Source organism: Rhipicephalus sanguineus, chromosome 1, assembly GCF_013339695.2.
Source record: "Rhipicephalus sanguineus isolate Rsan-2018 chromosome 1, BIME_Rsan_1.4, whole genome shotgun sequence".
Classification (NCBI taxonomy): domain Eukaryota; kingdom Metazoa; phylum Arthropoda; class Arachnida; order Ixodida; family Ixodidae; genus Rhipicephalus; species Rhipicephalus sanguineus.
In genome coordinates this window covers 231,144,740-231,168,973 of record NC_051176.1, presented here as the reverse complement: position 1 = coordinate 231,168,973, position 24,234 = coordinate 231,144,740, and the positions used below count along the sequence as shown (strand labels likewise).

Sequence of the window (24,234 nt, the reverse complement as noted above, 5' to 3'; positions counted from 1 at the left end):
GCGCGGAAGCGCGCTGTTGCCAGACTGGCGGCGAGATCAAAAGAGCGCCGAACTCTCCCAAAGGGAATATACGGCTCTGTCTCAAGCCATAAATGCTCCTTAACTCTGTTTGTGCGATCTTCCCGTTTTTCCTGCTATTGGCAGGAGACGGGCCAAAAGTCCGTTAACGGCAAAATAGCGTACTCGCTGCCGACACCATCTTTATCGACCGGTGGAAATCGGGGCGAAATTCAAGTATAGAAAAGTGTTAACTTTTGGGGTTGTACGTGCCGAACCCCCCAAAACAACGGTGGGATGATGATAGCGGGGGAACAGAGAGAGAATTGAGCTCACGTGTCCAAAGTACATGAGCACTGTTACATTTCACCCCATCATAATGTGGCCTCTGTGGCCAGGAATCAAACATGCACCCTTGTACTCCCTAGTGCAACACCATAGCTGCTGAGCCACAATAGTAGGTATAAGAGCTTTTTGTTTTTGTAATGCAGTGCTACTACTTCGAAAACAAACAGGAAAGTAAAAAGTTTGCTCAATGCGTGAGCTGAATCTAAGCCATCAAAGACACAAGCCTGGCTCTTTGGCACAGTGATACGCTTCCTGGCAGGTACAGATAGTCATCTTTTTTTTTGTGCAATTGCAGATTTTGTGCTAATAGCTAACAAGTATATTGTTTTCAAGATAAATATATCTAAAATAAGAGGTGAAAAAAAAGCCCCAGTATTGATTATTTGGCATTCGATTCAATATTCAAAGGTATGTATTCATAATCTATTCATATTAGAAAAATTTGACATTTGCACACCCCTAATTATAACCGATGATTTGAAATTTAGGATATGCATATCTGAAGTTCAATTGAAAGTGTACAACACACGCCTTGGGATAGTTTACCCAAGATCACGAAAGGAAATACTGAGCTAATGGTAAATTAAGCATTGTTACCTGAAGTTCATTTATATTACTTCTGGCTTAAATATTTTGCTACACATCGTCGCTCTGGTGAAGGAAGTGACCTTTTACTTTTTGAAGTAAATTTCAGAGCAGAAAAAGTACCGTTTTGGAGCAGCTTTTTGTGTCTTAGGAGCAGATTGCAAAATATGCCATGCAAATCCTGGAGTTCAAAGCATTACCAAAGTGTCTCATAAATATTAATATTTATTACAAAAGACACAAAAGATGTAACTTGCAAGAAACAAACAATTGAAAAGATGGTTGGTTATCGAATGCGCCATGAAATGAGCTATACAGTCGAACCCACATATAGTGAATAATTGTGTGCATTGAACAGTCGTAAAATCCCCTTGAAATTATTCCGATATATAAAATATTTTATCTATCAAATTACCTATATACAGAACATTTTTGTAATCCCCTTCAGATTCGATATATCTGGGTTTGACTGAATAGTACAGTCAAATCTCGTTACAACGAACACCACATTAACGAACATTTCAAATTAACGAACTTTTAAGAAATCCCGTGCCGACTGCTTATAGTTTCAATGTAAAAATATTTCACTACTACGAACTTCAGAATAACGAACATTTCAGAATAACGATCGTTATTTAATTCCCGTGTAATCTTAACAACACCTCAGTACTACGAACTTATATCCCGAAATGCGAGGATTCTTAGATTTCAGTGTATCGGTCATGGCAGTCGGAGCTGTAAGGTAGCAGACGACGCAGCGCGAAGAGCGGACGCCCTCCCGCTAAAACCTGATGGCACGGGAGGAGAAAGACACGGGCGGAGAACATTTTTTTTTCCCCTTCGTTGCGGAGGCGACAACGCATCAGGTTTCGTAAAGGCCCAACCGCATGCATAGCACGCGACTTTCGAGCGAAGGCGACTGCGACAAACGGTCGGGCTCCGTCGCGCTGCTCGATTGAAAACTATTGCGCGCACGCAGGCAAATTACGAAAAAGAATTACAGAGTAGATGAATGACAACATGCCAAATTTATTATTGTCTTGTTTGAGATAAAGATGCCATAGCAGCGTTTCTGGACTTCCTTTTTTCGCAATCTTATGTTTAACCGCGGCAAATTTGCCGCGGTTAAACATAAGATTGCAGATACTATAGTATCTGCTGTGATCCCATGGGGCGCCCGGAAGCGTACGCTGCCTACGCTACGTTGCACTTTGCAAACTGCGCCCACGAGGCGCATCTCGACAATGTTTCCTCTTGCTGTCATAGAACCAATAGAACGTTTAAGAAAAGCCGCAGCGCCTCACATCGTTGCTTCGCTGGGAGAAGGGATACCAGGCTAGTGAAAGAAACCCACGTGACTGGTATGGCAAATTGACCCGCCATCTATAGACTGGGATCAGAGTTAAAATCTGCGTTCCGTCTCTTTTCTCCCAACTCTCTTCAACCCCCTCTCTGGCGGGATCAACTCCCTCTCCTCCGGGAGGCGCGCTTTCCGCCGCCTTGCTGGCACCGCTGACTTTGAAATCCGTTGGAAAGTTTCGTGTCTGGCGTTGGTAAGGCGTGCGTTAGCCGTCGTCGCTCGTCCGTTTGACGGTGCGCGCTCGCTGTGTGCTTGTGCGACGCGATGTTTTACGACTCGGGATGTTCGTGCATAGTGCTTTGTTGCTCGAATACTTCCAGAACAAGTCCCGGAATATATGTGCCGGCCCCCAAAAGAACAACAGGTGAGCGTGCCCTTTGAGTTGCGGCTTTCATTGTGTCAGTTTGAATTCACGTCCAGTCCATGCCGAGTAGCTGTTCTCTGCAGTGGGGCTACAGTTATTGTTTTCAAAAATGACTGATTCGAAAAGGGCACGATGCTGCGTTTAAATCGTTATACGAACAAGCAGCGGACATGAAGCCCATGCGACGTAACTATATAGTTACAGGCTTACAACTCTCACAGAACCGCGTGCTTGAATATGTGCTTTCCATTTATCTCCGGTTAATTACTCGCCATCGCCTATAACCGCGTTTCTAAGGCTGTAGGTAAATGTATAAAAACTTGTGCTGCTCTGAGACGAACAAACGAATTCACTTTTGCACGAGTCGACGGCGCTCTTCATCTGATTGGAACTTGTTCCTTTTCTTCAGGGCGGAAGCGTTTTTAAAGTACTCCGGAACGCCACACAGCTGATTGGTGCGCCCAGAGAAAAGCTGAAGAATTGCAGAATCGGCGCATTTCAAGAAGAGATGCCATGAATCCTCCGATATCATCTGTTCATTTTCTTCGCGTTTATCATCACTAGTTTTATGAAAATCAACGTTTTTGGAAATGTATAGTCAATAATGTGCGGCCAATATTAGTTGTGGTATATGTGGAGTTAGTTTTCACATCTTTAAAATGATCTTTACATGATTATTCTATTTTTAGGTATTCAACTGCTTTCATTGTTTTTGCATTGCAGTGAATGTTCAATTTTGTTATGATAATTTTGTGCAATATCGTGCGCATATATCAGAAGCTCTTCTGCACTTTTGTCAGTATAAAAATTGTTTTTTATTATGTGCCCTAATGTTATGCTGTTTTTTATTCCACTGTTCTTTTAAGTTCTTAACTTTGCCGATACCTTTTGTGTTGTTTAGTGGTCATGAACACGTCTATGTGCATCTCCTGTTCATCACTTCTGTTAATTTCCTGAACCTCTGTCGCACCACACTTGATGAAAATGTTGATTTTCGGAAACGAGGACAATAAAACGAGACCAAAGATATTTTGTGTTGTGAGTGCAATTCATTCTTTTGCGTTCTGGCACATGCTGCACGACTGCAGTGTGTTCAGAATGCTTGATTGCAAATTGCGTACATTCAAACGCGCAACGAACGCGCGGCGCAGCACGCGCAAGCGGTTGCAAAAAAGAAAAAAAAAACGCCGGCGCAGCACGCGCGAGCGGGCGGGCGAGCGGGTTCATGAAAAAAAGTGGGCGAGGAGGCTGCGCAGCACGCGCACGCAAACAAAACAAAAAGAATAAAAAACGGCGCTTGCAAGAGAGCTAGGAGAGGAGGTGCGAGGCACGGCTGGTGTTGCCATGACGACGCATACCGTGTGCGCCGCCATTCTGCAGTTTGAGCTTCTGAATCCCAGCCGCCGGGATAGTAACTGAAGGGACGTTTGGCGCTGCCAGCGCTGACGTCATGAATTAAGACGTCCTATGGGAGGTATACGGAGTAACCTCCCCCTGGGGATACCTCACACGACGACGATGTTGACATTGCAGCAAGCTACCACCAATGCAGCAAGCTACCACCGAAACATCAAAACGAAGCGTCGATCATAAATAACGACAAAATACGATACGGCCGCTGCCTCGCTCTCCGCGTGAGATGGGGCTGTAAAGAAGGTAGTCTATAACTTGCATTCCTTGAAGTACGCGCCGATTGGAAGCATCACGAGCAAATTGCAACCGAAGCAAGGGTCAGAGATGCTGCCATGTTGTTGGATATCGTCATGCTCACTTCCGGGCGACAAGCGATGTTTTCTGGCTTTCCAGAAACCTGGGATGCTATCGCGGAACGATTCTATTTCAGATTCCAATGCCTTTCGTGCTTTTCGCGCTTGGCCAGTGGTCAGAACGACGGTCCGTCCGCGTTATCAGCGCGATCAGCCAGCCGTGTGGAATCGGAAATAGCATCGTTTCGCGATTGCACCCCTGCGACAAGCGACGGCGATGGGTGGCCCTCCGCGACAGCAAATCCTGTCGGCCGTCGCTCAAAACTCGCGTGCATGCAGTTGGGCCTTAAAGGATTGCAGCGATGACATGGACGACGATGTCACGGTAGCACCCGAAGATCGCGACGAGTCCGTGTCGGCCACAGATGCGTTGGACTACTTGAGGAAACTCCGCATATTCATAGAAAAAAGCGGAACAGCGACCGAAGCGGCGGATAAAAATGCGGACGGTCTAGAATCGTTCGTGACGCAGAGTTTGTGCTGCACCCGTCAAAAAAACGATCACGGACTATTTCAAATAAACGTGCCTTGTCTGACGTTCACGTGTGCATTGTTGTGAGAAACGAGTTCAAGGACGTACCGTTGCAAAGGTAGGACGTTTGCGTTACTGAAATTCTATTGTTATGGTAAATTTTTGGGCTTTCACTATAACGACCTTTCAGAATAACGAACATTTTTCCGCGGTCCCCTGAAGTTCGTTATACCGAGATTTCACTGTATTTAAAATACAAGTACTTGTGGCAGCAATGAGAGCAAACCAATAAAGCTGAGCACCACATTATAGAAGTAAACACAGTCACATATAACTTGCCAAAGCAGCAGTTGATAATCGGAGTGAGATCAAAACAATCTCGGCAATTTTCACATTTTACCAAAAAAGCCTGCATGTCAAGTTGCAAAAAAGAGAGAGAAATAGGTAAATGAGTTATATGCTTGATATGCTAGTTCTTGTTGTATAAATGAGATCAGAGCTGATAAAGCCACATACTACAGTCGAGCCCACATATAACGGCCCCACTTAAAAAGAACTTTCGCTTAAAGGGCCCCTCACCAGGCCACATAGCGAATTTTAGTTAGACGCTGGAAATTGTTGTGTGCCGAATGAAGAGCATTATGCTGCAAGAATTTTTCTGATCGGTTCATTACGAGCTGAGAAAAAAAATCATTTGTAGCGGCGCGAAACCATGATGCGAGGAGACGAGCTGCAAACCCTTGCCACTCGCACCGTGTAGCCTTCGTAAGCCAGATCGCTTCCCTGCCCTCTTCGGCAGCGGAGCATACGCATAACGCATACGCATGACGCATACGCATGAACACGTCATGCGCATGCATGCTCACGTGAGCATGACGTGCCCGATCCAGCCCGAGCACGTGAGCGACATTGCATGGTGTTATGAATGGGGTTTGCGTGTCGAGGAAAGCCGGGAGGCTGGCGAGCCGATTATGCCGAAGAACGGACTAGCGCTTAAGAGCAGAGCAACGAGGCCAAACGTTGATGAAACGGTAACAACGTTTATAGCAGGTAATAGCAGGTTATAGCAGGACAGAGCCTCCCAGCACGACCAAGTCGGCTGGGGCGTCTCTCAACAACAACGGACCAGCCCGGTCTTAAATAGGGGACCAGTCCATTGTTGACAGGGTGGCTCTTTGGTCCCAGGTGTGGACAGGGAGGCTCTTTGGTCCCAGGTGTCGAGCAGCCTTTCCATCATCCTCAGGAATGCTGCTTTCCGTAGCTGGGTGCTTTCCGTGCTTCCAGGTAGCAGGAGTTGGCCCTTTTCTTGGTCGCAGGGCAAACGCTGACCGCGATGCCGTGGTGCAGGTGTTTGTTCGCTTCCCCGTTCGGTCAGGTGCTCTGGCACAACAATGGCCACTACCCTTTTCAGTGATGCTACCGAGGACTTCAGATTTAGAGCAACTTTTGGAGCAGCAAAATTTTCATTTTGGAGCACTTTGGAGCAGCAAAAATTTTGCATCTCGGAGCAATCTGGAGCAGCTAATTTCACATCCTGGAGTACACTAGAGAAGCAAGTTGCACTTACATTCAAGCACCTGAATAATTATTATGGGGCTCTTATGAAGAGCTAGAAATATATTTTGATTTATTTCAAATCCCATGGAGAAAATCACCTCAGATGCACTCCATATTTCACTTGATAATGCAAATATGAAGGTGTCAGGCAGCTGTCTGTTCTGGAATAACCACTTTAGAGATTTTTTTTTTCGACACTTGCAAATAAACAGAACACTGGATCAATAAATTGTACTCTATGAAATAACACTCTAACAACATCTTTGTGGTTATCAGCAGATGTGGTAGACAAACGCTGCGACGTACAACGGTGCCTCAATGCTAAAGAGTCACACTGCCCCTAATGCATTCCCTTAAGACGAATTCAAGGGGAAAAAGCAAGGTTATTTTTCTTCTCCATCAATTGTATTGCTGGGCGCAACATCCCATCCCTTAGCTAGGCTCAGAAAGCCAACCTCTTCCAACACTCTTTTCCCTCTCTCTGCGCTGTAGCAAGAGCATACTCGCAGTGCTTCCAGACTATCGTTTGTGCATGCGCAAAGTTGCCTCGACGATGGAGAGCCCCTTTAAATCGAGCTTCCGCAAAAGTGTCTGAAAGGGGTCATGAACCACTGTTCCAAGTAATGATCTAATGGCCTCAGTATCGGAGTGTACTGCCTCCCGAATCGATTGCCATAAAAATTTCTCGAATCCGTCAAGAATCAGCGGAGTTACGGGGGTTTGGCGCACGCTCCCAGCGCTTTCTCTCTTTTCTCGTGCCGACGAGCGCACTGGAAGCTAGACAGGGAGGGATGGCATGGGGGAAAGAAGTTACGCCAGCGCGCGTCATGAAACGCGATCGCTCTCCCGCTGTGATTCGCTTGCGCGAGTGCGGCTACCGTGTACTGAGGAGTGCGGCGCCGGCAAGTGGCGGCACCCCGCGGCAAGAAGCGCATCTGATCAAACGCCGCTCTCGAATTACGTCGGCTATCGGCCAATAAGCATGCTATGTCTCTTGCGACGTACAGCGGACAGACGCCCCGCCCACCGACGAGAGTGAGAACTGGCTTCTGTTTGAAAAGAGGGTGCCTGGGGAAACGGCAACTTCGCGCTCCGCTTGTGGCCATTACGCGGCGCGCACGACTGTAATATTTGGCAGAGCAGTTCATAGCCGTGTCAGCTTTCCGCAGGATGTGTTTTTTCAATCAGCCCAAGGGGTGCTTCATGACCCCTTTAAAGTGTGTTTTCCGGGAAACTACATCATGTAACAAACTTCGTTTTCCCTTCACAGCGAAGCTGTGTATAGCTAGGACACGGACATTCCATTCGTACGCTGAGAACACCTAGTGCCCTCTAGGAGGCAGTGCAAAATATAATGCACAAACTCACTTGGCGGCAGGCAGTTTACGACGAACCTCAAAACAACAACACTTGCGAAATGGAGAAGGAAATTGAACGTTAACAGCCTTGCGTTAAAAACCTGGCCTTACACACTAAACTGGCCTCCACCATGTCATCTCCGTGCTCTGTGCTAAACAGCTTCGCTGGTCGTCCAGCTTACAGAGTGGAATGTCTACTAATTTTCACAGCGAAAGCTGTATATGGCTAGGCGAAATGGAAAAAAAAAAAAAAAGTTTGCCGTGTTTTCATAATAGTCTCGATTGGCTGGACCGTTAGTTACATCGTTCTCCACATCGCACTTAAGCGCGCGAGCCATTGGTTGCGCCGTCACTGACATCGTCTATCAATTGGACCCAAGAATGCGCACCATGGTGGATGGATGCTTGACGGAGGCGGCGAGGAAGCGGCAGTGCCGGCAGAGTAGCGTCAACTAAAGCCCCTCCATGCGTTTTCCGTTGGCTAGGTTAAGTAGTGCCACCTCGTCCTCTCCCTCTCCCTTCACACCGGCTCCCCGTCTAGCGGAAGCCGAAGTGCCGCCATGTCCTCCCATGCCCTTGCGACGCAGAAACACTGAGCAAAAACTCACTTGGCGGCAGGCAGTTTACGACGAATCTCAAAACAACAACACTTGCGAAATGGAGAAGGAAATATTTGCTTTTTCACGTGTGCACATCTGTGTGCAGAAACAAGATGGAAGGAAAAAGCGGAAGGAAGTAGCTCAAGAACTTCCTTCCGGAAGCTTCAGAACTGGAAATGGGCGGTGTCGTCGAAGCAATAGATGGTGCTACTTAAAAATGCAGCAGCAGACACGATGGAGGGACTTTAGTGTCAACGTAGCAATGGCGCAACGCGTTCGCTGGGCCAACGCCCGCTTTTGGCGAGGGTTTCTTGAGCGGCACTTTGGCTGCGGCTGCAACGTCTGCGACCGCCTGTGGTTTCACAACAACCTAGCTACAATCGACGGGATCCGATCTCAACAACAACGAAAAAATGCCATGGAGGTCCTGACACGGGAAATTCCCAAGCTGCTCCCGACATCGGTCAGTTTCGTGTCTGTGGGACATGCAAGGAATCGCTAATCAAAGGCAGTATGCCAAATTTAAGCCCTGTTAACGGCTACGTTTAACCACCGATGCCTTCACATTTGCCCAGGCTCAACGTCGTCCAGGAACGACTAGTGGCCCCGCGTTCCCAAGCACAGTCCATTGCTGGCAGGAACGCAAGAAGGAGGCGTTCGCAATGACAATGCAGCTCGGCAAGCCAACAGCATTTCCAACTTTGTCTGCCCCCGAAGTTCATTGGGACCACTTAATTGAGCTGCTTGAATGCATCAGGGTACATGGCGATGACACGCAGTGCTGGTTCGGTCAGGAGACGGCGTTCCTCGAACGTGTCGAACTTTGAAACAATGATCCTGAGGCACGCGGGATATACGTCAACAATCTTTTCGACGCCATCCTCAACATCCTCAAAGGCCGGCGGATTTCATCGTTCAAACTATACCAATATTTGAGAAAGGCTTCTATACAACTAGGGGATTAACCCCCTGTTTAACACCGGGACCGCACGCTTCAGCTTCGCTGGTTAATCATATGTATGGAGTGCTTGGGCGGTGATTTTTTTTACTGCGATAGCAATTGTATTGACACTCTCGACGGGTTTTCAACGTCGCCGTTGCCGTCATTTTCAGTACAAAGTCCAAATTGATAACATAACCCCGGTCACAATAACATCTCCAAGCGCATCGTATGTTCTATCCGCGACTAAATGCTCGCGAGCGCTTGCGACAAAGGTGGCTGAAGCGGAGATGAAACGAGCCAGGCGTCTCCGTCGCACGAAGGGCGCATGCGATAACATCACCCCTCGTGCAAGGCCTGCCATCGATTGCTCATCAAGTAGAGAGGAAACACCCCACCCCCCGTTTTTCGTAAGGAGCATGAAGGGACGGGATGCATGGGAGGTGGGGTGGGGGGTTGGGGCTGCGTCGCTCGCAGGGTGTAGTCGCTGGCACACCCACTATCTCGATAAGCATCCGGAGATGGGTCGTAAACTTGCTGTGCTCTCAACACTTACTTTGCACTTACAAAACTTTATAATGGAACGGCAGCGCAACCACACACGGACTGAAGAAAGAAGGGACACGAAACACTGCCGTTCCATTATGAAGTACGACCAACTAACCCAAGTTGAAAGTCTTACTACAGAACTTAAAGCACGAAAACCGGTTCGGTCCTTCGAGCAGCCGTATTCCCTAGCGGTTTGTTTACTTACGCGAGATCGGACACAAAAAAGTTAACTGCTAGCCTTACTTTGCATAACAATACAATTTTTTGCTCTCGCCTTGACTGTGATTTTTTTAACTGTCAGTTACTGACCCGAGAAAGCCAGGGGCGGACGTGTAACATAGTGCAATCGCTTCACAATCGGCCTTCCGACGCAAGGGCCGTCAGCGACCGGCCTGCTACTGACAGCTGCGCATATTAAAACAGCATTGCGGCTGCTCCGACCGGGAGGCATACCTTTATTAATGAGAGGTCATTTAAAAACAAGCTAAACATTCAAAGTGGGGCCGTAACGCTCAGGAGTTTGAAAGCGCAGGGCCTTTTAACTCATATTTACCGCAAGAGCGATTACAAACCCGGATGTGCTGTTGGTAGAAAATTACGAAAAAGCCCTTCTGGATGAAGATCCATGGATAAAGTATATTTGAGGAAAAGTGTCAACGCATTCCCACCGTTCACGTGCTCTTCCATGGATGCGAAGCACGGAAAATTCGATACTGTTCGATATATCTGTCGCTAATTTTCCCAGATTTCGTTTCGCAATGTCCAGAAACAAAAGAGACAGACATTTTAGCGGCACGTGTGTACAGTAAAACCTCGGTAATTTGTACTCGGTTAATTGGGAATCCCGGATAATTTGTATTATTTGCGCGGTCCCAAATTTTTACATGTAAATTTAACCGGATAATTGGTGCGGCCAGTCTGCGACTTCCCGGTTAATTGGCACACTTGGCCGCGACTTCCAAGATATGCAAAGGGTGTTGCGAATCTCGGAGGCTGTAACTAAAGCATGCACTTTTTTTTTGATGTACGGATCTCGAAGGCCATGTTTTTTTTTACCGGAAATACGTCGTAGACGCCATGTTTTAGCAATTGCCAGGCGGCGATGCGTGCGGTTGCGATCATGATCATCATCATCTCAACAGCGATGTTAGCCACTCTAGCGAAGTGAATGTTTTGTGGAGTCTTTGTGCCATTTGGATGTCGGCTGGCGAGCATTGTGCGATTCGGTGCGACTGCTCCATTTGTCTCCTGTCTCCGCTTGAGTGTCTTCCCTGTGAATTAGTTGATTGAGGTGTGCTTGGAAGGAAGATGCCGAAGTACAAGAGCTTGTCCCTGCACGAAAAGGTGTGCTTAAATGAAGAGGCCAGCAAGTCGACGGCGTCGAAAACGGCTCTCGCCGAAAAGCACCACGTGCCTCTGTCAACGCTGTGCAACATCATCAAGAATAAGGAGAAAATTCTCGATGCTTACAGCAAGACGCACTCGTCAAAGCGTACACGAGTACACCCGCCTACGTACGCCGACGTTGAAGCAGCTCTGATCGACTGGCTGCAGAAAGCCAACGCAGCACACCTTCCTGTGAATGGGACCATATTGCGTGAGAAGGCCAACCAGCTGGCGCTGCAACTTGGACATTCTGAGTTTAAATGCAGCAATGGATGGTTTTGCCGATTTAAGGAGCGCAACAACCTGACATTCGTGACTGTTTGTGGCGAGAATGGCAGCGCGGATCAGTCTGTTGTCGACGGCTGGAAGCAGCACACCTTGGCTCCACTACTCGCCAAGTACGAAGCAGCAGATGTTTACAACCTTGATGAAGCTGCTCTGTTCTACAAAATGTTGCCTACGAAGACGTTCGCTTTGAAGGAGGCAGATATTAAGGGGCGGAAACAGAACAAAGATAGAATCACTGTTTTGTTTGGTGCAAGCATGTGCGGTGGCACAAGCTGCCACTGCTTGTTATTGGGAAGACAGAAAAGCCTCGTTGTTTCAAAAATGCACGACTGCCATCCAAGGATGACCTGATCTATAAAAACAACAAGAAAGCTTGGATGACGGCTGCACTCTTTGAAGAATACGTGCGGCACCTTGACCGCAAGTTTGCGGCCGCAGGGCGCAGCGTTTTGTTCGTCGTCGATAATTGCCCAGCTCACGGCGACATTCAGAACCTGCAGGCAATCAGGCTGGTCTTTCTACCCCCGAACACGACGTCGCTATCGCAGCCGATGGACCAGGGAATATATCGCTACAATCTGTTGAAGCGAATGCTCCTTTGCTATGACAACGGAAAGGAGTATAACATTGACCTCCTCGGTGGTATTTGCCTCATTGTTCACGCATGGAGGCAGGTGGAGGCCACCGTTATTCGACGGTGTTTTGAGCACACCGGTTTTGTGAAAGAAGAGGCAACCTCCGCTGAGTTTGCTGTCACCGCTGTCACTTGCCCGTTTGATGAAGAAGGGGAGACTCTCTGCGCTCGATATGAGGCTTTGCACGCGGACGAGGAGTGCACTCCAATCGGATTCTCCGAGTAGGCAAATGTCGAGTGCACAGTGCAGACGTGTTACGCCGACATCGACAGCGAGATACCTGCGAGATCGACCGATTCGGCCTCTAATGTTGACAGCGATGACGAGCCCTCCCGAGCACCCCCTTTGGCGGATGTCATCGATGCCTTGAGTGTTGTGCGCAGCTTCGTCGAGTGCAACGGCGGCGAGGCTGAGATGCTGCGCCTCATTGACAGGCTGGAAAATATGACTTTCAGTGCTGGGAACTACCGAACGCGTCAGTCATGCATGGAGGAATTTTTCTCCAAGTAGGCTGACTTGCCACAATAAAGGTGTGACTTCCGTACATCACGTTTTCTGGATGATTTCTTTGATTTCGCGTTGTTTCGGATAATTGGGAATCCCGCTTAATTGGGATATTTTTCTCGGTCCCGAGGCCTTCGAATTAACGAGGTTTTACTGTAGTTATCACTGAACATTGCTTTAATTACGTGCCATGCAATGCCTGAAACGAGCTGTCAGCAATGCTTCTGGAACAAACAATGTCTGCCAATAAATTGCCGAAACACTTTCTCGCTACCAATTGGCCAACGCCTGCTCTAGAGGAGGCATTGTGTCACGAGCCTCTGCGGAGGGCACGTTGCGTCGTCGAGCCAACTTGCACAGCGGAAGCTGCGTCAACATCCAGCATGGCACTATGGCTTATTAGGGACGCATGCGTGAGCGCTGTATACTGCGATGACAGTATACAGATTGTTTCCGGTTTCTTTAGGGCTTGCGAGTTGGTCACACGGTTAAAGTTCCTCGTCTACATTCTCTCAGTGACATTTCAGAGCAGGCTCGGAGTAGTTACTAACAAAAATCACAGTTTGTAGCAGCATGTAGCAGCATTTTTCTTTTGGAGCAGTTTGGAACAGTCCCTAAAGGGACACTAAAGGCAAACAACAATTAGAGCTGTGCGAATAGCAAAATTTTGGGTGCGAAGCGAATTCGAATAATAAAGATTGAGTGCGAATCGAATCAAATAATTTCGAATAATTTTCGAATATTTCTCAAACATTTTTCGAATAATTCGAAGTGAAATTACACAAAAAGTTGCAGAGAATCCCTAAGTATGTTCTTGTGAGATAGCAACATGAAAGTGTTTCTTTTTGCTAGGTTGATGAAGTGCTGGTGGGGTCATATTTCATAGTTGTCTTTCTTATCAAGAGTGAGGCAATGTAGAGGCGGAATTGTATTTATGTACATGATTTGGTGCAACCAAAGTGCTGCCGACAACACTTTACACGTGATAGGCAGAGATGCCATTTCCTCAGCCTCTCCTTCTCTTTCAACTACTGTGGAAGGCCAACTGATGTGGCGGACAAGGGTGTGCTCCCTTCAAGTCCGGAGTTCCAAATCTGCTTCGTAGATGTCGATATATAAGAACATCTGAAATTTTGGATGCTAAAAAGCTTCGGCGTCCGATTTTTCGGACTTCCTGTCCAAATTTCAGGTCCAAAACAGCATTAAATGAGCCCCCAACTCTGCCACATCTTTCATCTCCATATTGGAACCAGCGTTTTCTTGAGTTAATACATTTGCGACCGTAGCGGAGCTTGAAAGGCAGCTTTGCTGCAATACGGGGGTGTGATGAGGTGAAGCATAATGAAAATTTAGGGACCACTTCCAAACGGACGTTGACTGTCTCTTGGCTAAGTTCGACCGTAACGGACCTTGAAAGGCAGCTTTGCCGCAATACGGGGGTGTGAGGAGGTGAAGCATATTGAACATCTAAAGACCACTTCCAATCAGACGTTGACTGTCTCTTGCCTAAGTTCGACCGTAAGGGAGCTTGAAAGGCAGCTTTGCCGCAATACAGGGGTGTGATGAGGTGAAGCATATTGAAAATCTAGGGACCACTTCCAACCGGACTTTGTCTCTTGGCTAAGTTCGACCGTAACGGAGCTTGAAAGGCAGCTTTGCCGCAATACGGGGGTGTGATGAGGTGAAGCATATTGAAAATCTAGGGACCACTTCCAACCGGACTTTGTCTCTTGGCTAAGTTCGACCGTAACGGAGCTTGAAAGGCAGCTTTGCCGCAATGCGGGGGTGTAATGAGGTGAAGCATATTAAAAATCTGAAGGGGGCACTTTCAGTTGGACGTTGACTGCATTTGTTTTTGGGAAGTTCGAATAGTTCGAATAGTAAAATTTCAGTGCGAATCGAATCGAATAGCAAACACTATTCGAAAAATATTCGAAATTTCGAATATTCGCACACCTCTAATAACAATTTATGTCCTGAGTGAAAGCTCAATGTATGACAACTTCTAAAATGGCAATATTATCAACAGCAGTGCCCTACTTACCGAGAAATTAAGCTAAATGTATCACATTATGAGCACCACGAGTGGGACATTTTCAAAGTGATCCCGATGACGTATGAGAGTCTGCCTACAATAAATCACTAGTAATCAAACTAGCAGCAATAAAAAAAGAACCTTCCGTGCATCAAAAGACGTTATAAAATGCTGTTTGTTCGTTTCCGTTTGATTCATGGAAAAAAGAACCTCTGTGACGTTGCCGTGGGGAACGGCGCACGTGGTTCAAAAGTTCCGTTTTCGACGAACTGCGCTTCGCCCGGCGCCCTGCTTCGCTCACGCGGTCGCGTCTCGGTGATACCAATTTCGGGATCGCGTACTGCCGCGTGTGTTTTGCGCGCTCGTGAAAGTCGGTCTGACAGAAAGTTCAACAAAATGCCGCACGCAACGACGCTGGCACTACGAGCCCTCAGCAGCATACGGCGTTCATCGGGGCTCAAGTCGCTGAATTGGAGCCCAGCGTCGTGAGCCAATGTCTCGTCAAGTTCTCCGTCCACATCCATTGCGCCGATTGCGGCAAGCTTCGATAGCTTCGATGGCCATTGTTGCTGGTATGGGTCCCGCTACTTTCGCTCTGCTGCAACTAGTGTTGGCGGCCGCGCAGTAAAGGCGGGCAACGTTGGTCACGGCAGCAGTGACATATGAAAGTCGGATTTCAGGCGGGTGATTTGAAGTGCGCTAATGCGATGCGGACCACTAAAACGTGATTTTATTTCAAAATAAGCATTTCCTTGGCATAAAAGTAGCACTGCGAGGTTTCTGGACCGCTATTTCAACAATCAACGTCGACTTAATATTTGCCTTTAGTGTCCCTTTAACAAAACAATGGCTGTGGGGCATTTCGGAAGGAATTTCAAAATATTTTTTTACCATTTTAGGAATGCTCGCTGCCAGCACATAACTACACATGTAAGTTGAGTGGGTTGTTGAATTCGGTTTATAAAAAAATAGAGCACTACTGACTGTACAATAATTGAACACTTATTTACATTGTAATTACAATGAATTGTTGCCAAATAAACTATAATTTATTCTAGCCCTTCAATTTGCTTTATATTTGGTCTCCACAACCTTAGTGTTAAATTATGTAAATTTGATGCATTTATAGTCAGTCTATCATAATGCGTGTCACAAAGGGCTGTAGAGGCAATGACAACTTGCCATGGCCACTTGTAAGGCACATGCAGGGATGCAACAGCCGAAATAGGATTTGGAGCAATTTTTGGAGCAGCAAAATATTGCTTTTGGAGCACAAAAATCCAAATTTGGAGCAGGTTATGAAAAAAAAACCTGAATTTTTTGCCCGAAATCCCAAATTTGGAGCAGTATAACAAAGAAGGCTTATTTTTAGAAAAGAAAACAAAAATATGTAAAAACCATTCAATCAACATCAGCTAATTCGTGCACAGTGCACGTGAACACTGCTATTTCAATATAAGCAGTGTTTTGAGCCACCCCACAGTGTGAACAATGACGACGTCCACATTAGCATTTGCAGGACCTGTCGAATAATTCGACAGGCACTGGAAATGCTAATGTGGACCTGCGAACCTGGCAACATGGAAATTTGGGAGATTCGTAAAGCAGGAGCAAGTGGGGGTAGCGAAAAAAGAAAACTGGCATACGCTTTTGTCTATTCTTTCTCGAGGCCACAGAAACGCCATACACAGCAGCTCCAAATGATTGCCAACAATTTTTTAGATGTCAGCGATCATACTAGTACTCGTAATTACACGGCGCGTGCACGAATGAGTAATTAAGAAACAAAATGTGCTGTGTCCCTGACGACTGGTACTAATAGCCCCTTCTAAATCTCATTATGCTTTTTCGCAGGACATTAGTGTACTGCGGCAAAAGTGGCTTAAAAAGAGTTCTGCACACAAGAAAACAAGCATGAGGAAATTTGAGAACTACTGTCCTTTTCTATTGCGATAGCAACTATATGGACACTCTCAACGAGTTTTTGGCGTCATCTCCCGTATAAAGCCCAAATTGATAACATCCCCCGCGTATAGTATGTTCTACCGCGGGTAAAAGCGCGCGAATGGGGGCGACGAACGCGGCTGAAGCAGATATCAAATGAGCCAGCCCATCTCCGTAGCTCGGAAGGCGCATGCGATAACACCACTCCGCTCGGGAAGCCTGCCATCAAAGCATAGAGGAAACGCCCCGCCCGTCTTGAACGAGCAAGAAAAGACGCAAAAGGGGGGCGGGGGGGCTGCTGCTTGAGTAGCAACTTTGAACTTTGATTCTAAGGCCGCGCTCACGATCGCTGGCGCGCGCGCTATCTCGGCAGCCATCAGCGGGCGGCTCGTATATCCTGCTACGTGCTGCGCTCTCAATGCGAAGACACTGTGCAGAAAGAGCATCTTTCCCTGGAGCGGCCGTATTCTCTTACACCAACGTTTCTTAGAGTTACGCAAGATCGGATACAAAAGAGTTTGCTGCCAGCCTCACTTCGTATAACATTACAACTTGTTGCTATGGCATTCATTACTTCGTCCTTGCGGTGAAACTGACTTTTTTTTTTCTTTCGCGAGGGGTTAGGGTTAGGGCCTGCGCGTCTGTATTGGACGACGATGCCCACACTGCAGATGACCAACGCGGCCTCCAATTTGCGCAGCTGAGAAAATTTGAGAAATGCTGAGAAATGATGCAGCAAAAAGCTGAGAAATGGCGCAGCGTGGCGCAATTTTAACCAATTTCACGGTTTTGGCGCAGCTTGGTGCAAAAATAAGGAATTGTATCAAATTGGCGCAATTGGCGCAGCTGTTGCATCCCTGCACATGGCAAGGTTCTCGTAGGCAATAGAGCAGAGTAAAATAGCATGCTGAACAAACGACATGTGAAATGTGCAAGCAAACTTGCAGGTAAACATCAATGACGTACGTGTCAGACTTTGTGAGCTCGGCATGTAGAATGGAAAGAGAGAACTGTTAGTGCCTTTGTTTTTGTTTCCGCCGAATCACATGACTGTTGTCAGCAATCTTGTAGCTCACAATGGGAAAGAAAAACCACTTTATATTCGAATAAATAGGGTAAAGCATGCACTCCTGTTGTACAAGAAGACAATGAGTAGGTCTTGATAATCTTTGAGCTCTAGCCTACTGCTGATAATTTTGGATTGTGGACCATCGATAGTACCTTCACAATGGCACTGACATAGCTCCATGGACACGAGGTCTCACCATTTCATTTTACATTGGGCCCACTGTTTTTATTCTTTGGAAATACACCTGACAGAGCGGAAAACCAGAAGTGCTCATATATTTCACAAGCTTTTTTCAGATCTTAGGAAAACAATTTATGCAAAAGAATAATGCCATGAAAACAACTGTATTCCTGAGCATGCACTACAGTCAGGCTTACACCTGCCACAAATATTTAAAAATGAGTGAAACTGAATGCTTGTGGTTAACTCGCTAAATGCACTTATTGGCACACTGTCCATTAATAGTTGGAAAGAAAGTGAGACGTTAAGGACAAAAGACAGTGCAGCATTACTACTATGCAAAATTTCACAAACCTTTCGCTTGTTTCTAGTTAGAAACTTCCATGTATGTTTCGCTCTTATTTTCTCAAGGGTGATCCTCAAGGAGTCAGCCTTCACTACCAATCTTGCTTTCTTCGGTACAATGGCAGCATAAAGCCTCTCATGAGCTAGGTACTCATGCTGTGCTGTTTTAACCCTGCGTAGTAAAACAGGAGAAATTTGAAAAAGTTGCGTTGCACAGCACAAAGAGAAATGTAAATAGCTAAGTACATGTACAACAGTAAGCCAGACACACTATTGTGCCAATTTACAATCCCTATACCCCGGTCACACTGGCAAGTTTAGTGTCATTTTGGGCGAGTGCACTTACGGCCCCAGAATGGCACTTTGGCAGCGCGCTGCTACACGAGAAAGGGAAGTGCACTTTGGAAATAAATGATTGTAATGGCGATGGGTACTTAAGTAGCACAACAGGTATTTGTTATTTCAGGCAATGTTTCTTAAGTAATACTGTGTTGCAGCTATAACCAGCCCTTAAAATAAAATTTACGTACAAACGCGGAGGCTGCAGCCATTGCACGGTGTGCGCTGGGCATGCCCCTGGCGGTCGGGGCTGTAAACTGCCCGAGAACGAGAGTGGCAAAGTAGTTTTTTGTATTATAGTATGTGTCAATGCATAAGTATATTCCTAATAAAGAAAACGATAGTTCAAAAATGCTATGAACTCGGCTTCGGATAATAACTAGAGCTGTGCGAATAGCAAAATTTCGGGTGCGAAGCGAATTCGAATAATAAAGATTGAGTGTGAATCGAATAATTTTCGAATATTTCTAAAACATTTTTCGAATAATTCGAAGTGAAATTACAGAAAAAGTTGCAGAGAATTCCGAAGTATGTTCTTGTGAGATAGCAACATGAAAGTGTTTCTTTTCGCTAGGTTGATGAAGCGCTGGTGGGGTCATATTTCATAGTTGTCTTTCTTATCAAGAATGAGGCAATGTAGAGGCCAAATTAAATTTATGTACATGATTTGGTGCAACCAAAGTGTTGCCGACAACACTTTACACGTGATAGGCAGAGATGCCATTTCCTCAGCCTCTCCTCCTCTTTCAACTGCTGTGGAAGGACAACTGATGTGGCAGACAAGGGTGTGCTCCCTTCAAGTCCGGAGTTCCAAATCTGCCTCATAGACGTCGATATATAAGAACATCTGAAATTTTGGATGCTAAAAAACTTCGGCGTCCGATTCTTCGGACTTCCTGCCCAAATTTCAGGTCCAAAACAGCATTAATTCAGCCCCCAACTCTGCCACATCTTTCATCTCCATATTGGAACCAGCGTTTTCTTGAGTAAATACATTTGCGACCGTAACGGAGCTTGAAAGACAGCTTTGCCGCAATACGTGGGTGTGATGAGGTGAAGCATATTGAAAATCTAGGGACCACTTCCAATCGGACTTCGACTCTCTCTTGGCAAAGTTCGACCGTAACGGAGCTTGAAAGGCAGCTTTGCCGCAATACGAGAGTGTTATGAGGTGAAGCATATTGAAAATCTGAAGGGGTCACTTTCAACCGGACGTTGACTGCATTTGTCTAGTAAATAGTAAAATTCCAGTGCGAATCGAATCGAATAGCAAACACTATTCGAAATATATTCGAAATTTCGAATATTCGCGCACCCCTACTAATAACTTATTTATTTTCGAGCCACTGCTACCGAGGCTAGACACTCCGTCTCGGCGATGTGAGTTTGGCGAACGCACTCGCCGGCAAGTGCGCTTTGCAGCGAGTGCCACTAAATGTTTCCTTAGACAACGTGCGAATGGCACTAGCGGCGAAGTGCACTCCCTCAGAGTGCACTTAAGTTGCCCCATGTGACAGAGGTATTATCAAGCAGTACAGATATAAGTGCAAAAAGCATTACCAATGAAAACATTTTTTACAGAGAAAAAAAAAAAAAAAAAACAGTCATACTTCTAAACTTGGGAAGTTACTTTTGATTAAGGAGTGATGTGTCACTCTGATCAATTCAAAGATTTCTGAAATTAATTAATCAGTTTCTAGACTTCTCCCTCAAATTCCTTATGTATTTTCAGAAAAAAATTCATATGGAATGAAATTTAAAGCCAGGTTCTGTAAAAAATTCCACACCTTGTGGGAATCGGTTTCATGCGAAGCAGTCAGCGAGTAGTTCTATGTTGCATTTTTTTACTTTGAGTCAAGTGTTATCAGGTGGATTGACGTGTTTTTGTAAGTGTAGTAGTTGTGTGCACATTGAGGGCTTACCAGGCACATTGACAACACTGGCGTTAAAGGGTAATTTATGGTCTGACGCAATGTCAGGGCTCACGTTAGAGCACATACATCAGTATTATCGAAATGAAGTGCACTTTACGATGCGAATGTGAATATCATATGCAACTTCCGTTAGCATATTCCTCCGGGATCGAGCGACGCTTTAATATAGCTTGCAGAATCATAGGAGTACAAACGTAATGTTTATTACTCCTATAAAAGCCAAGCCAACACTGGAACCACAACTGACGTTAAACTGACCTGACGTCTGCATCGTAGGAGTACATATATAGCGCTTATTGCTTTGTCATAAAATTTGATAGCCAGCACCAGAACCACAACTGATGTTGCACCGACATTACGCTTGCATAGGCCATTTTTCAAAAGCAGTTCCCAGACCTGGCGTGGCTCTGTGGTAGAATGCCTGACTGCCACGCAGAACGCTTGAGTTCGATTCCTGCTGGGATCCTGATTTTTATTCTTTGCATTCGTCGGGTCAACACTGCAGGTGTCGGCTTTTACCAACGTCTGTTGTCGCCACTCTTTGGTAGGTATAAACTATCAATCACCTATGGTGCATACCCGTATACCACGGGCCATGGTATTCGGTTATGTGCCACAGGCACGTAGGCAAGGGGAGGGCTCGGGGGGCCCAGGCCTACCCCCCCCCCCCCCCAAGTTAGTCCAGTCTTCTATATTTCCGGGCAACTTTTTTTTTCTTTTTGCCATGGAAACTTTCTTTCAAACAATTAGGCCTTGGCACCCCCCCCCCGAAAAAAAATCCTGGCTATGTGCCTGATGTGCCATACCTGTCTGAAGGAAAGGGTTTGACGACATACGTGACAGAATTTTCACGTTATTCATGTCATGACCAGACAGTCATATTAGTCAAGTCCTCTTACCCTCCCACACTAATTTTGGTCTACACCAAGTTAAGGATGCGATCACGAGAGCACCCAGAAGTAGGCGGCTAGATAGATAGATAGATACAGCTCAGACCACTTATAAAGTAACCACTTACAGTGCAGTACCGGCTATAATGCGATTTTTTCTGACTCCCGTTTACCCTCCCATAGAACTACATGTATACGCATACCACTTATTGTGCAGTCCCCCGAGATGAAAGACCAGTTATAATGCGGCTGCCGGAACGTTCTCAGATGCGAGAGAGCGAGCGTGCTTCTCAGCAAAGATGCGCCGGCGGGGGAGAGAGCGGCGACGGCATTACGAAGAGGAAGACACGCGGAACGAACGAACAAGGAGCGGGGGGAATAAAAAAAAAGCGATGGCGGTGGGGGGAGGCAGCAACCCGGCGCGGTTGCATGGCCGACGGAGAAGCTTTTGCCCCCTTCGGCCGCTTGACATGCGAGTTCCGCTACGTACGGGCGCCCGCGTCCGCATCAAGAGCACGTTACCACTGTTTGTCTCCGTCGGGAAAATAGTTGCTTCGTCGTAGAGCGGAGATATCGTGCGTGCAACCTCGATTTCCCCGCAAGTGACAATGCTTTGAGACACTTTTACCTTTGCCACCAACAGGCGGACTACAAGCTTGAAAGACTTTTTTCAGGATAGTTGCCGCGGCTGTTCACCCGACCGCGAACCGAAACTTCTTTTCACGCGTGATGCCCTCGGTTTAGCTTGCGAGTGCGATCTCTTCTACGCCCGATCTACGTGCTGTCTAGGGCAAGCTTCTCGCGACGGCATGCCAAGTTGCAACGCGCACTCTAGGCCTAACAAGCGCCAGCTGCCATGTTGGCGGCCGCGGACTACAGAAGTTGCAGTTTGGTGCTGAGTCAATGAAACATTTTGCAGTTGTTGCATTTAGAAGGGGCGACTTACAACTTTAACGAAAATGCAGGCGTGCGTGTGAAACACTCGAGTGGTGGTTTGTGGCCGCCACCGTTTTCGACATCGCGCGCGCGTCATGTGTTACCGCGGCGACTTCCCATGACGGCGCATTTTTTCCACGTTCGTTATGCCAGCACCGCAGGTCCATGGACGCTAACCGTTCAACATTTTCAAACGTAAGCAGATGCAAACTTACGTCCCAGTCGCATGCCTCGATAGTCGGAATCGCGCGCCTGCCTGTTGGTCATGTTTTGCACACGTGCAACCTCTAAAAAATGTCTGGGCTATAGTGCGGTACCGCTCATAGTGCGGATATTCGTGACTCCGGCGACTTATGTTATAAGCGGTTGATGCTGTAGATAGATACGTAGATAGAAATGCTCGAAGTGCCAAAGGTTCGCTAAGAAATGCTTTGCATTTAATATCAGTTTACATGGATGCTAAGATGAATGTTCCAAGAATGCTGTGAAGATATCCCATAGCCTAAGTTTGACAGCTGTTATAAGAAAACCTATTAAAGGAGAAAAGAGAGGAAAAAAAGAAGGGGGGGGGGGCATTTCATGTACTATTGTAGCACTACAGAAACTTATGAAGAAAAAGGTCTTGAACTTGGCGGTGATTGATCGAGATGGTACCACAAAGGCACCTGTTGAACTTCCCGAGACCGAACTGTCCATGTAAACGTTTCGACATCTACAGGCTACGAGCTCGCCGCTCTTCGAGCCGCTATGGAGTCTGTTATGCAAGAATCCCCTAGTAAATGGGCCATATTCTGCAACTCTAAGGCAGCCCATCAATGCGTACGAAGTCTACGACATGGAAAACTACTACCAGTTGATGTCTCATATCAATGAATTTTATCATCGCGTCGCTAATCAAGGACATGACATAGTTTTACAATGCCTGCCGGGTCACTGGCATCAGTGGTAACTACCTTGCCGACGATGCTGCCCGATGTGGCCACGATGGAGCAGCCCCACTGTTCATACCCTTGTCAAGAGTAGACGCTGCTAGAGAACTTCGTCACATCGCGCATAATGCCACGCTTGCACACTGAAATTCTCCGCTTAACTCCAATTGTCGCCCACAGAACCTTGAATCGTTACTCCAGCTACAACTGCCATCCAAGATTTCTCAATGTGATGCTACAATGCTGTGCCAATTGTGGGTCGGTGTAGCGTTTATCAACTCATTCAACCATCGCACTGGCATGGCAGATTCATCCATGTGCAAAAGCTGCAACTGTGTAGAGACTATTGAAGATTTCTTGTGCCACTGTCCCCAATATGATGAAGATCGCCAGACACTCCAGTGTGCTTTGAGTAGACTTGATGATCAGCCCTTTAATGAAGGAAAGATTTTGGGAGCCTGGTCACACAGCACATCAGCCCAGAAAGCCACACGAGCCCTCCTACAGTACTTGAAAGCAACATCATTGAGCCTGTGAAACTGCACTGTGTGTGTGTTGCAAAATATGTCTCTCCCTTTCTCTCTCTTTTATTCCCTTATACCCCCCCCCCCCCACATGGATAGGGTAGCAAACTGGATGTATAGTCTAGTTAACCTCCCTACCTTTCCCATATTCCTTCCCCCCCCCCTCTCTCTCTATGAAGAAAAAGAAAAAAGAAAAATTCATATGCATCAACATTTACCATTACATCAGATGACTAAGTTGACAGCATTGAAGTTCTGTGGTTGTACACACACGCAAAAAAAAAATAAATTTTTAGTGTTTTTCTGACTGTTCATGTTCACGTTTCAAGGGACACTGAAGTGAAAAACATCAGCACCTGTGCTGTGAGTATCATTTGTTCGTTTGCCCATGTTTCTTAAAT

General features: G+C 46.5%; 1 protein-coding gene across 1 annotated transcript in view; it reads right to left on the bottom strand.

The window, feature by feature from the left end:
* The window catches only part of LOC119374170 (putative ATP-dependent RNA helicase TDRD12), a 177,804-nt gene that overhangs the window by 11,598 nt on the left and 141,972 nt on the right, over positions 1 to 24,234 (bottom strand). The window contains exon 31 of the mRNA XM_037644234.2: positions 18,291 to 18,453. Coding sequence (XP_037500162.1) covers positions 18,291 to 18,453 — 163 coding nt within the window. The remainder of the gene's footprint in view (positions 1 to 18,290; positions 18,454 to 24,234) is intronic.